This window comes from Corythoichthys intestinalis, chromosome 3 (genome assembly GCF_030265065.1).
Source record: "Corythoichthys intestinalis isolate RoL2023-P3 chromosome 3, ASM3026506v1, whole genome shotgun sequence".
In the NCBI taxonomy this organism is placed as follows: Eukaryota; Metazoa; Chordata; class Actinopteri; order Syngnathiformes; family Syngnathidae; genus Corythoichthys; species Corythoichthys intestinalis.
The window spans coordinates 17,957,375-17,971,772 of NC_080397.1; the positions used below are offsets into that span (position 1 = coordinate 17,957,375).

Below are 14,398 nucleotides of genomic sequence, written 5' to 3' on the forward strand. Positions count from 1 at the left end.
CAATCCCCAATCAGTTTTTTTGACCGACATGATATTTGTAGGGATGCCCCGATCACAAATTTTAGCGCGAGTCCGAGTCACCAGATTTTCAGAATGTACCAATAGTCTCGATCTGATACCACGGAAATGCATTATTTTGAACAAAGCTATCCCAGCATTATAGCCTTATAAAATTGTTATTGGTACAGCAGATGTTTAAAGTGAGCGGAAAAAAAATAATGCACAAATCCCGTTTTTTGTATACCAAGTAATTTTAAATATTTTGTTGTAAACACTTTTATATCAATTAAATATTTTGTTTTAAAGACATTTATATATAAAAAAATAATAATCAAATTTGATAAATTGAGCTGTTTGAGTTTATATGAGTAGTGTCATTGACAATTATAGATATCAAAACCATTTCAATTGAGAAGGTTGGTATTGAGTGATGACATTTTACTGCCATTGACCACGATAGGCATTCAGATTCATTTGTCAACGGCAGCCAATGGGATAATAAATAAAATTTCATAAACACAATCTTTGTTACCAGATTACAAAATTATGTGATGGAGACTGATTTCGGATCACGCGAACTGATGTGGGGGACATCCGAAGTTGTTTGTACGTCAATTGGGAAAAAAAAAAAGTGTGGACTAAGCACAGACCTGTGAGGTCACTGGCAGTGATGGAGTTGAGCAGACTGAGCTGTTGATCCGTCGTGCTTTCCATCCTTCCTCCTCCGCTGCTTGAGCACACAGACGACGAACTGTCCACAGCCAAACCTTCCGCTTCGTCCACGAGCCTGTCCATTAGGTCTCTGTACGCCAAGCAAGTTTTTCATTGCATTTGAGTGTCGGAACATGTGTTCCACCGCAACTTTGCCTGTTTATGCCTACTCACGTGACGCCTGGATAGCTGCTGTACTTTTTCTTCCCAAAGCGATTCTGCTGCACGAAGAAGTCAAAACGCTCCGACTTCTTCCACATGTAGTAAAATGCCACACATTCTGCTACCGTTCGCGTCGTCACCTAAGGTTGAAAGAAAGCCCTTACTCAATGCTAGCCATTAAAAACGACAGACGTTTAATTCCTTTAAGTTGGAGAGCTCTCTGAGATTTTTTTTAAAGATACACGATAATATCGGTCACCGATAATTATCGGCCGATAATGGCAATTATGACGTCACACAGATAATCCAGATAATAAAAAAATTAAACCGATAATGCAATCCGATAATTATATACTTGATTTTGCCTCCAAATGTGCTCAACCGAAGAATGCAGCATGCGGCCTCTTCAACCCCTCCCCTCTCTGAAGCCCCTGAGGGAGGAGGGGTTGAGGAGGCGGAGTTACAAGACAAGAAGTACAGTAGTTGAATATTATGGCGGCTGTTACTAAAAAATCGACGCTATCGCCATCTGCGAAACATGTACCGTACAAGTTCCACAAGGCAGAAAGAACGCGTCCTCATTCAAAACCACTAACCCAGCAGCCATTTAAAACTGCATCACAAAGAATTTTGGAACATATACGAGGCTGCTGCTAGCAGGAATGCTAAAGCTATTGTAAACACTAAGCTAAACTACAAGGCTTGTGACGATACAGAGTCGGGCTGTTTGGGAATGCAGCCCAAGGCGGGTGGTAAATTCCGACGGAGCCCGCCGCTTTGGCCAGTCCGGCAGGCCACCGCCGCCTCGCCATAGGCGGGGCGGGCCGAGCCCGGTTCCCCGGCCTCTGGACCTCCGGCGAACACCCCGGTTTCTCGAGCGTTCCCCCACGGCGTGCGAGCAGAGCCAGGACCCGAATACGCCGCGGCGAACCGGCCGGGGCGGGCGGGCGGATTATCCGGTACGAATGTAGCTGCCGCCGAGACGAGACAGAGTTTTTTATTTTACCTTAATGACACGAGAACCAAAGCCCTGGATAAAAGAAATAATGCAGTTTATACGACCACCATTCTTCATGAAAAAGTGATGTCCGGTAAGCAAGCTTATCATGACGGCACAGTGGTTATAAGATAATTTAAACATGGAGAAAACGAAGTCAGCCAGTCAATAATGCATTCAGAATGTGAAATGACGAGCGGTCAGATGACTTTGTAACGCTGCATTTATTTTCGGCTTAATAAAACTCAGGCACAAAACAACACGCACACGGATCCGAGCGCAAACTCCGTCCAAATAGTACTGCCGTGTAGCAGTTTAGCTGCTGTAACGCAAATGTCGTGAAAGCCGCAAATGTAAACAAAGCGCTGCAGAATGGGTACATGACATCTCGCTCTTTTGAGGTAATCATTTTCACAGTGTGCAACAAAGCATATAACATTAGCAATCACTTTTCAAATTATTTAACTTATTTCTTTGCTCAATTACAGTCACAGTAGATTAACATTAGCAATCACTTTTCAAATTATTTAACTTATTTCTTTGCTCAATTACAGTCACAGTAGATAATCAAATTCTTAAATCAATATTCTGTAGCCACAAATATTATTCAAAATCTTTCCTTCTTCAAGTTTTTTTTTTTTTTTTAGGATTAAGTATAATAATGTATTGCTTAAAACAAGGCTGTTAAGATTATTTTCAGCTAGCTATTTTTCTTCCAAGAAATCTGAGAAAAATACACTTGAAGCGATGGCAGATAATTTCACTTATTGCCAATAGATTTACACTTAAAACTGACTAGTTTTAAGGAGGTGTGTTTTGCAGCAGATTAATGTTATATATGTTAGGAATGGCTTACTTTTAAACGCATTTTTGTGCAACTTAGGTATTTACTCTGTAAGTAATTGTTGCCAAAGGTTTACCATTACACAATGTCAGACAATCTGTCATTATTTAGATGTTTGAATTGACGACTTGTTCATACATTGTATTGAAAAAAAAGAGCAATAAATTATATTTTTGCACAGTAATTTTTTCTTTTGTGTATACTTTAAAATTTTACATAAATCTTTTAATAGAATTATCGGCTTGACATTATCGGTTATCGGTTGGAATGAGGAGGAAATTATCGGTTATCGGTATCGGTTGAAAAATGCATTATCGTGCATCACTAATTTTTTTAATTCCATTGGAGCACTAGACTTTCAATCTACACCGCCAATGACAGCCACTGTGGTTTTTTAAAAAAAAAAAAAAATCAAGTCTAGCAAATGATCTTTTTTAGCTCCTTCTCGCATCAAGACGACATGACTTACTTTGTGTTTCTGGATAAGGTGAAAGTTCTTGTCATACATCTGTAGAGCATGTTCAAAATTCTTGCATTCCTCTTCAGACCACGGGGGGGATTTTTCTGAAAGAAGTTTACAACAACAGCTTTAAATTGTGACAATGTTAACTTTTTTTTCAATGTATTATTCCTTTAGCAAATTCAGTTTGATATGAAATGAATTGGATGAGCCCTTGTCATAATGCACAGGCCTTTAAGTTGTCGATTATAAGACCCCTTTTATTGATTTTCAAAAACAACTGTCCTAAAACTAATGAGCTGGAGCTTGACTTTTGAGCAAGCGGCACCTTCAGAAATTTTTCATAGGAATGGCCAGATAAAATATTCAAAACTTGATAGCGTTGTACTATTTTTTTTTTAAATGACCTGCTTTTTAAACAGTTTGCATTATGTCTTATTATAAGATAACAACATGATTATATTTATGATTGAATAAAAAAAAAATTATGTTGCTTGGAAATGAAATATTACACCCGTTTTTAACCCTGTTCATAATTAGTTGTCTTGGCATTTCACATTTTGTCAGCTGTTTGCATGCAGGGCCTATTGACTTGGCTTACCTTTCGAGGACTTTAGGTGGCTACAGTATTGCTCCAGTGCCTCGTGGGTATTGTAGTTGCACTGGACGAGCTCAAACAAAGCCTGTGTAAGAACAACAGAGGTTAAATACAAAGCCTGTGTGAGTACATGAGACTGATTTTAGCTTTCTAAAAAAAGACAAAAAATACACACACACTTAAGTTTATGTGATCTTCAGTATATAATTGTTTTAATTATTGTTATTGTCCCTGAAGTTTGTTTATCTATTTGCAGTAAAGTCTGTTTTAGAATAAAAGAAAGTATTGACATTTGAGTGTTTCACCTTTTTGCATAAAGTATCGAAAAGTACCGAAATACATATTGGTATCGGTTTTGAGACTGAAAATTCGTATCTGTATCTGGTATTTGTGGGGGGAGGGGGATTGGCCGTCTCTAACGACGAGTGGCGTGCCAATCAACTACAACATGAACACTGTACAATGTTTTGTGCATTCTTGTTTCAGTTTGTTATTTTGTCAAACTATCTGTCAAACCTTTTAAAATCCAACTTTGACAAGTTTAACATCTTATTGCAACATTGTGTAGTATTGTTGCTAGAATGTGCACAAAGATGGGGCTTTGATGCGTTTTCCTAATTTCAGTAGAGTCAATAAGTGCCCCCCCGACACTATTTGCAATGATGGTGTATTTAATTAATGTTCAAGTTCAAGCTGTTGTGTAAACATAAAAGATTCAAAGAAATATGCAGTTGATAAAACTGTTACTATGTTTTTCATTTCACATTTTCCACTGTGTATGTCTTGTAACAACAATATGAATTAACAAAAAAAAGGACCTGTTCGTTGTCTCGAACATGTAGCTTGTCATGCGTTGTCTTTTCGGCTGTCGTCCGAGACATCACGTCGGTCAGAAAGCTCTTGACCTTGCTCTCTGTCAGCGCACCCGGACTCCACATTAACTCATCTTCATCTTCATATGCTGCAAAGTCAAGTGTTGGTAGTATTAATTTAATAGTAACATTACACAGAATAAATTCACTGCAAAAATGAAACCACAGCAGTTACCTTTCTCGCCTTCTATGTAATGGCAGATGGTCAAAGGAACTTCAGCTTGGTACTCAGAGCCCACCATTATTTCCTTTTAATAAAAATCAATGTATAAGCTTAAAGGTACCTTATGTTTTCGGTTTTGAAAATGTATCAAATTACACACCTTTCTGGAATCTTCTGGACTAGGACCATCATCGTCACACTCGGAATCTTTATCACCATCAGAGACCGCATTGGCTAAAGAACGGGTTGATACATTCATTTCTCTGTTGCATTTTCAATATTCAATGAAGTGCTCATCAAAATTATGGTTCTCTAAATGTGTCTAAGTCGTACCTTAACGTATTTATACAGACTTTCTGTTGACATATCTAATTATAAAAAATTTAAATGATTTTTATCGAAAACTTTATAAACCACAATTAACATGAACATAAACATAACATAAATTATACTTAAAATAATAAATACAATAAATATCCACTGAAAGATAAAGTATATTTTCTTGTAGGTGGCTTACATCGAAGTGTTCTAGGGAAGAAATCAGTAGCCTCATGGGAGGTGACCGAAGGTGTGAGGTCATCCGCTGATGACTGGGTCTCCTCTTCGTAGTCACCAGACAGTAAGTCTTTGGCAATTTCCTCCTGAGAACAAATGTGTTGGTGTCAAGTGTGTGTGTTTTTTTTTTTTTTTTTTTTAAAAACACACAGAGACATATAGTGGTAAGGCGAATGATGCTTACCTTGTCCAAAGTCATGTCAGGCAGCTCATCCGTAAGGTCACCAGAAGAGCTGTCTATACTGGAACCCCCAGAAGCCTCGTAGCGATAGATGGCAAGCAGCTCCTCCAGAGGCATGTTACCCTCCTGTTGAAGAGGGGGAAGGGACATTAGTCAGTATGGTGTCTTTTTCGTACCGTGGAACTGTGGATACATTGCCAGATATCTTTGTAATGTGTTCAACTGCAAATCTCATGAGATTAATTGAGCATTCACTAAAATTGCCCTGGATGTGTGTGCCAACCTAGTATGCAACTACAAGCAGTCTGACTGCTGTGCTTGCCAACAAGGGGTTTATCACCAAATACTACTTTTTTGGTATATACTACATAAATAATTATTCGTTTCGGTGAAAATAAAATTAATTTTTAATTTAATGTAATTTTGTTGAATGTTTTACATATTACCGTAATTTTTGGACTATACACCACTACTTTTCCCCCCCTCATTTTGAATCCTGCAACTTAATGTCCAGTGTGGCTTATTTGTTGATTTATTTGGGTTAATAGTTAACACTTTATTTGACAGCGGCGTCATAAGAAAGTTATAAGACCGTCATAATTATGACACAACACTGTCATGGGCATTAATAGATGCTTATGACAGATGTCATTAAGTGTCATCCGGCAAATTCTGTCACTAACTCCATTTACAGGACTGTCTCAGATAATTAGAATATTGTGATAAAGTTCTTTACTTTCTGTAATGCAATTAAAAAAACAAAAATGTCATACATTCTGGATTCATTACACATCAACTGAACTATTTCAAGCCTTTTATTATTTTAATATTGCTGAATTTGGCTTCCAGCTTAAGAAAACTCAAAAATCCTATCTCAAAATATTAGAATATCATGAAAAAGTATACAAGTAGGCTATTCAACTAATCACCTGAATCATCTAATTAACTCGAAACACCTGCGAGGGTTTCCTGAGCCTTAAAAACACTCAGCTTGGTTCAGTAAACTAAATCACAAGTATGGGGAAGACTGCTGATCTGACTGCTGTCCAGAGGACCATTATTGATACCCTCCATCAGGAGGGTAAGACACAAAAAGAAATTTCTCAAAGAGCAGGCTGTTCACAGAGTGCAGTTTCAAAGCATATCCACAAAAAGTCTGTTGGAAGGGAAAAATGTGGCCGGAAACGCTGCACAACCAAGAGAGATGACCGCAGCCTTAACAAAATTGTGAAGAAGAGCCGCTTCCAGAATTTGGGGGAGCTTCAAAGACAGTGGGCTGAAGCTGGAGTCCAGGTATCAAAAGCCACAGTTCACAGACGTGTCCGGGAAATGGGCTACAATAGCCGTATCCCCATGGTCAAGCCACTTCTGAACTCAAGACAACGGAAGAAGCGTCTGACTTGGGCTATGGAGAAGAAGCACTGGACAGTTGCAGAGTGGTCCAAAGTCCTCTTTTCAGACGAAAGCAAGTTTTGCATTTCATTTGGAAGTCAAGGCGCCAGAGTCTGGAGAAAGGCTGGAGAGGAGCAAAATCCAAGTTGCTTGAAATCCAGTGTGAAGTTCCCACAGTCAGCAATGGTTTGGGGAGTCATGTCAGCTGCTGGTGTTGGTCCACTGTGTTTCATCAAGTCCAGAGTAAATGCAACTGTGTACCAAGAGATTTTAGAGCACTACATGCTTCCATCTGCTGAAAAGCTCTATGGAGATGAGGATTTCATTTTCCAGCATGATCTGGCACCTGCCCACAGTGCCAAAACCACCAGTAACTGGTGCACTGACCATGGCATCACTGTCCTTGATTGGCCTGCTAATTCCCCTGACCTGAACCCCATCGAGAATTTGTGGGGTATAGTTAAGAAGAAGATGAAAGACACCAGACCTACAAATGCAAATGAGCTGAAGGCCGCTATCGAAGCATCCTGGGCATCAATAACACCTCAGCAATGCCACAGGCTGATTGCCTCCATGCCACGCCGGATTGATGCAGTAATCCGTGCAAAAGGATTCCCAACCAAGTACTGAGTGCATCAATGGACATTTTCAAATGTTTGATTTAGTTTTGCTGTTATAAAATTATTTTTTTACTTGGTCTGAGGAAGTATTCTAATTTTTTGATATAGGATTTTTGAGGTTTCTTAAGCTGTAAGCCAAAATCAGCAATATTCAAATAATAAAAGGCTTGAAATAGTTCAGTTGATGTGTAATGAATCCAGAATGTATGACATTTTTGTTTTTTTAATTGCATTACAGAAAGTAAAGAACTTTATCACAATATTCTAATTATCTGAGACAGTCCTGTATATCCAGCTCGGATCTTTTACATCCATTCAAAAGTGAGATAATTTGCCGGATGAAACTTGTCAGAAGCATTTATTAATGCTCATGACAGTGTCATGTCATAATTATGACGGTCTTATGACGCCGCTGTCAAATAAAGTTTAGCGGTCAATATCTTTTGGTATAAATATCCCAGAATACAGTGAGGACAGCTGTGGCTATTAGCCGTGTGCGGCCTATCTATGAACAAATGCCGATTTCGTGTCAAATTTGGTGGGTGGTGGCTTATAGTCAGGTGCGCCTTCTAGTCCGAAAATTACAGTATATCAAAATTAAAATAAAGCTGCCATAAAAAAAAAAAAAAAAAAGTGTTGATTTATTTCTTAGTTTAAAAAGTTTTAAAATCAGCAGAGTACCAAATGCTTATTTCCTCCACTATATGACACCTCTGTGAGGCTGAGATCAAATGTAGTGTGAATGTTTGGTGATTACCAGTTAACGAGTGGGGGAAAAAAAAGTGTAAAAGAAGAAGGGGAAGTTTGTTGAAATATGTCTATACAGTGATCATTTTTAATTGAAAAAAAATTGCGATGGACTGAAAGCAAGAAGTTTGCAGCTCAAAGTAGCGAGGGATCATTTTATACACTGTACATACACAACGAGCACAATTATTCAGCAAATGATTATTTTTGACTTTCATTTCATTCATGATTTACAACACTAAACTGCATAAACATTGATTTTAATTTCCATGGTGTCAGCAAATCTCAAAAAAGTTGGGTCAAGGCCATTTTCACCACTGTGTGGCATTTCCTCTTCCTTCAACTGTCTGCAAACGTCTGGGACAGAGGAGACACGTTTCTCAACTTTAGAAATTGGAATCCATTCATGTGTAACACGGGCTTGCAATTGTTGTCGTAGGCCTTCTTTGTCACGTCTTCCTCTTTATGATGCGTGAAATGATCTATATAGGTGAAAGATCTGACTGCAGGCTGGCAAATTCAACAACCGGACCCTTTCCTACACAGCCATGATGATGTAATTACTTCTGCGTGCTGTCCAACGTTATCATGTTGAAAAACAAAAGGTCTTCTCTGACGTCCAACATCTAGTTGCCAGCACGTTGTTCTAGAACCTGAATATACCTTTTCGTCCTTGACACTGCCTTTCCAGATATTCACACTGCTCATGCCACACACAAGTATCCAACCCCATTCAATCACAGATGCAAGCTCCTTAACTGGGCTGACTACAACTTGGGGTGTTCCTTGTTTTTCATAAACTTTGAATCGTGATTTTTCTGACCACAGAACAGTCAGTTTTCCGCTTTGCCGCACTCGATTTTAAATGAGCTCTGGCCCAGAGAAAACACATGAGCTTCTGAGTCCTGTTTAGAAATGGCTTCTTCTTTGTACTGCTGAATTCCAGCTGGCAAAGGCGGATGGCAAAGTGGATTGGGTTCCGCACAGATTGAGATTTTCTGAATCTTTGGATGAAGTTGTACACTGTAGCTTTTTGCAATTTTTCACTGGGAAACATCTCTCTTATATTGCTCCTCTATATTTTTGTGCAATATTGAGGGATTTGGTGATTTCCCTAATAGTCATGGCTTCTAAAAAACACTGCTACTCTGAGAAGCTCTTTATACCTAAATAGTGGAAATGAGTCAGCTATTGGGTAAACGTGCAATTGGCTTTGACCAGTTTTTTATTGCTTCCTGTCCCAACATTTTTGAGATGCATTGAGAGAGCCGCTATCCAGGTTGGTTTCCACGTCTCCCTCCTTTAACACACCTGAATCAAATAATCAGCATCGTTATCAGGCTCCTGCAGAGCTTGCCAATGAGCTCATTATTTTATTCAGGTGTGTTAAAGGAGGGAGACGTGGAAAAGAAGCTGGATAGCGACTCTCGAGGACAGGACTTGCAGACTCCTGTTCTACATCTTATTAAGCTGTTGATCGCAACAATTGAATCGTCTTTCATTTGGTAGATCTGGTCTGACCTCTGTTGATACTGAGATAAAAGCGGAGCAAATGCTTAGGCAATTAGACCATATTACCTTTTTACTTGCAGAACAAATAGTTTTTTTTTTAATCATACAATATTATTAGGGCTGTCAAATGATTAAAATTTTTAATCGAGTTAATTACAGCTTAAAAATTAATTAATCGTAATTAATCGCAATTCAAACCATCTATAAAATATGCCATATTTTTCTGTAAATTATTGTTGAAATGGAAAGATAAGACACAAGACGGATATATACATTCAACATACGGTACATAAGTAATGTATTTGTTTATTATCACAATAAATCAACAAGATTATTAACATTCTGTTAAAGCGATCCATGGATAGAAAGACTTGTAGTTCTTAAAAGATAAATGTTAGTACAAGTTATAGAAATTTTATATTAAAACCTCTCTTAATGTTTTCGTTTTAATAAATTTTGTAAAATTTTCAATCAAAAAATAAACTAGTAGCTCGCCATTGTTGATGTCAATAATTACACAATGCGCATGTGGTGCTGAAACCCATAAAATCAGTCGCACCCAAGCGTCACCAGAGGGTGACAAAACAACAAAAAACAAGTAACAAGTGGACATTACACTGTGCTGTCATTTTAATCTGTTTGAGCGGGGCATGTGCGTTAAATGTAGAGCTGAAACGAATACTCGAGCAACTCGAGTTTAAAAACTGATCCGAGTAATTTTATTCACCTCGAGTATTCGTTTATTTTGACAGCTCTAAGCATCAGGTTTTGCTCGGACTACTTTTAATGCGGGACAACGCGCTGATGTTACGTGCGTAGAGGACGAAGCAAAAAAAACAACAACAACAACAAAACTTACTGCAGCAGACAGCCGCTACACACGACGCCGACGTTGCTAAATACTTGCCCGCACGATGCTAGTTGGTAGCAGGTAGCGTCTGATGCGTCTCATAGAGATCACATGTATGTTGAACTAAATGCGAAATGACAGACTCGGCCGCGTCTGGGCAGCGTTAGTAAACCGCCACCATCTTAAACCAGTAGAGCGCTAAGCGCTAATAAAGAGCGCTAAGCGCTAATAAATAACATTAACGTTACTGTCACAAGCTCACGTAACGTTAGCCCTGGGGAGGGCTAGGTTTCTATTAATTATGACCACTGTCGATGCGTGGCTAACGTGTCTTACATACAGGCTTTAACATAACATAGCGTTGTGGAGTGATGAGGGTGTAAAATAAAAACTCAATAATGCTAACTGTCAGTTTTAGCTCAGTAGTCATTGCTGGATAAAACACCAAGTAGCACTGGTCCCTAATGTGCTCCAATACAGCCTGTATCATACATTTATTTTGAACACTGCAAAAACTCAAAATCCTATCAGGACTTACAGTTTAGACCAGTGCTTCTCAATTATTTTCTGTTACGCCCCCCCCCCCCCAAGGAAGACCTAAATGTTTTGCGCCCCCCCCAAACTCTACCGCCACTGTAAATAGTATCATTTGTCTATAATATTACTATTATAAGTACGCTTCTGCCTCACATTGTCATTTTTTTCTATTACAGAAAATAAGAGACCAACTTATAAAGTATAACTTTATCAACATTGTTTTTGTAACAGAAAAGACTTAACGCACATCAATTTGCCTGAATTTAAAAAAAAAAGAAAAAAAAAGTCACATCCAAACTGTAAAAATACTCAAGGTACATTTTTAACATTTGATACTGAAAAATAAAATACGTAAATAATAACAAATTCAAAGTGATTAGAAACATTAACTCATGAGGACAATATGCCAAAAAATTTGACCGAAAAAACAAAACCGAATAGAAGGGAAAAAGAGTGTCTTTGGAGAAAAAGACAGTTTTTATTTTCGCTGCTCGCCGCTCACAGTATCACCTCCAGTTTGCAATAGCGTGGGGTTATTTTCCACTGAGCATTTTAACAGTGCTCACTGGTTTACTTATATAACACTGACAAAGCGGGACGATTATTGGCAATATTCGGCACGTTTTCGCTGAAAAGCAACCAAGCGGCTGATCAATGAGATTGGGGTCTAATGTCTTTAAGTGGCGTCTTAATTGATTTGGCTTCCGGCTGTCTGCTATAATCATTTTCAGACACAGTAAACAGTGGTCTTTCCTCACCTACCACTGTATTAAATGTCAAAGCCAAAAGGCAAACGGCCCGAAAAAAGCGCATTCTCTGCGGCCGAGGGAGAACCGTGGGTGACGGCGGTCATCGTGACGATCCCAAGCGAAAATGGCACGTCTCGGGCGGACACGTGAGAACCGGAGAAGACAGTGGGTCGCTGCGTGAGTCCGGCCGGAAAACAGCTTTCGAAAACGGCGCAAAGCTCTTCATATCTCTCATCTGTGTGCTCTTGCTTACTTCAAAAATACTGCGCGCACTTTAAAAATGAGAGCGCCACTGCCACCCACTGAGTGGATGCGCAAGTACACTTCATTCTAGTATGGCAAAAAAAAAAAAGCATGTTCCCCGAGGTCACATGCGCCACCCCTGGCATCGCTCTGCGCCCCCCAGGGGGGGCGCGCCCCACTATTTGAGAAGTACTGGTTTAGACTAACTTAAAACTTAACTAGAACTTAAAAATGGCTTGACACAAATAGAAATTCAATTGAAACACGTAAGAAAAAAATCCTAACTTTTAAGTGATGTGTGTTATCAAGCGTAACGGCATTTTTAGGTAAAAAAAAAAATATATATATATATATATAATTTTTTTAAAAATAAGATCTAAAAGTTTTTTGAGTGAAAGCAGTGAATTAGTCTTTTTTTTATTCTAGTTACATCTGAGATGCAATTGTTGGCTGTTTTCAACAATATACATTGAAAATAAAGACTGTTGCCACGTTTACATGGAGCCAAATATTCCAATTACAATCGGAATATTTGTTCAAACCGAATAAATGTGTTCCATATAAACACCTCATTCGGAATGAACAGGCCCAAACCGAATGGAATTTCATTCCGATTCACAGGGGTGGAACATTCCTTTCCCCAAACCGATTAGAAGTAAAATTATATCATGTAAACAGGGAAGCGGAATGGTGTCTGGTTGCGTTCTTTCTGCACATGCTCCGTACTGACGTGGTGACGTCACTTGGTGACGTAAGTAACGTCACTTGCAACATGGCTTCCAAGCACACGCACAGCGCACCCACACAACTTTTTAAATGAACGGCGTATCATTCTGAAGTTTTGTTTCCACTCGAAAAGTTAAAACAGCAGCTGATCTGACGATCGATCTCCATGTTTTGCAACGTGACGCTTTGTTTTGATTAATCTGCGCATGTCAGACGGCAGTTGTCAAACGTCCTTTCGGAATAAAGGCAGACACATGTAAACGCTGGATCGGAATAGATGAAGTGACATGTAAACAACTGATGTGAAATTTCCATTCGGAATGATTTGAATCGGTATGAATAAAAGTCAGCATGTAAACGTGGCTATTGATTGACTGAAAATGGTTCAAGATTAGATGAAATGTCTTGTTTTCTCATGTATATTTATAATTGCTCTTCACCTAAAAATATATTTGTTTTATCCGATTACTCGATTAATCGATAGAATTTTCAGTCGATTACTAAAATATTCGATAGCTGCAGCCCTAGTTAAATGTGTCAAATATTTTAACGTGATTAATTTAAAAAATTAATTACCACCCGTTAACGCGATAATTTTGACAGCCCTAAATATTACATGAAGTAGTTTTGACTTGCATGCTTTGCATTCATAATGATAATAAAGACAGTCTTCGAGCATGAGAAAAATACTGTAAATAATTTACATACATGTTGTTAAAAGGTTCTAAAGCTTACCTTCTCCAAATCTGCAATCTCAGAGCTAATATTGCCTCCCCCTTCCAGAGACTCTTCTTCCTCCAGGGTCCTCTCGTCATCATACTCGTGAACTAGCATCTCTGCAGTCGGGTCAAAATCATGATCTTCTGACGACAAAGAGCCAACTGTGGTAGAAACAAAGGGAAAAGCAAAAGAATTTGGAATAATTTTCAATTGCTTCCTCAGCAAAAAATAGCCAAAGGTACAGTTTTAATCGTTTGACAGAAATGGACCATACAGGTGATAATCATTTTTTTTCTAATATGGTGAAAAAGATTATGGCTGTTGGCTTCATCAAGCCGTGACCTCCAACTCTCACTGGAGCTGTTCCCAGCCGAGTGTGAAGCGGTTGGGATGAAGATCAGCACCTCCAAATCCGAGACCATGGTCCTCAGTCGGAAAAGGGTGGCGTGCCCTCTCCCGGTCGTGGATGACATCATGCCCCAAGTGGAGGAGTTCAAGTATCTTGGGGTTTTGTTCACGAGTGAGGGTAGGAGGGAGTGGAAGATCGACAGGTGGATCGGTGCAGCGTCTGCAAAAGGCGGACTCTGCACCGGTCCGTAGTGGTGAAGAAGGAGCTGAGCCGAAAGACAAAGCTCTCGATTTACCAGTCAATCTACGTTCCTACCCTCACCTATGGTGACGAGCTGTGGGTCGTCACCGAAAGAACAAGATCCCGGATACAAGCGTACGAAATGAGTTTCCTCCGCAGGGTGTCCGGGC

At 39.1% G+C, this 14,398-nt stretch overlaps 1 protein-coding gene across 3 annotated transcripts in view; it reads right to left on the bottom strand.

The window, feature by feature from the left end:
* Positions 1-14,398, bottom strand: part of mier3b (mesoderm induction early response 1, family member 3 b) — a 28,311-nt gene that overhangs the window by 3,701 nt on the left and 10,212 nt on the right. For all 3 annotated transcript variants that reach the window (XM_057831477.1, XM_057831479.1, XM_057831480.1), the window contains 10 exons: positions 13,655-13,800; positions 5,547-5,669; positions 5,325-5,448; positions 4,968-5,041; positions 4,820-4,892; positions 4,591-4,733; positions 3,776-3,857; positions 3,184-3,278; positions 886-1,013; positions 651-802 (listed from right to left, as the gene is read on the bottom strand). In XM_057831477.1, the coding sequence (XP_057687460.1) occupies positions 651-802; positions 886-1,013; positions 3,184-3,278; positions 3,776-3,857; positions 4,591-4,733; positions 4,820-4,892; positions 4,968-5,041; positions 5,325-5,448; positions 5,547-5,669; positions 13,655-13,800 (1,140 nt within the window). The remainder of the gene's footprint in view (positions 1-650; positions 803-885; positions 1,014-3,183; positions 3,279-3,775; positions 3,858-4,590; positions 4,734-4,819; positions 4,893-4,967; positions 5,042-5,324; positions 5,449-5,546; positions 5,670-13,654; positions 13,801-14,398) is intronic.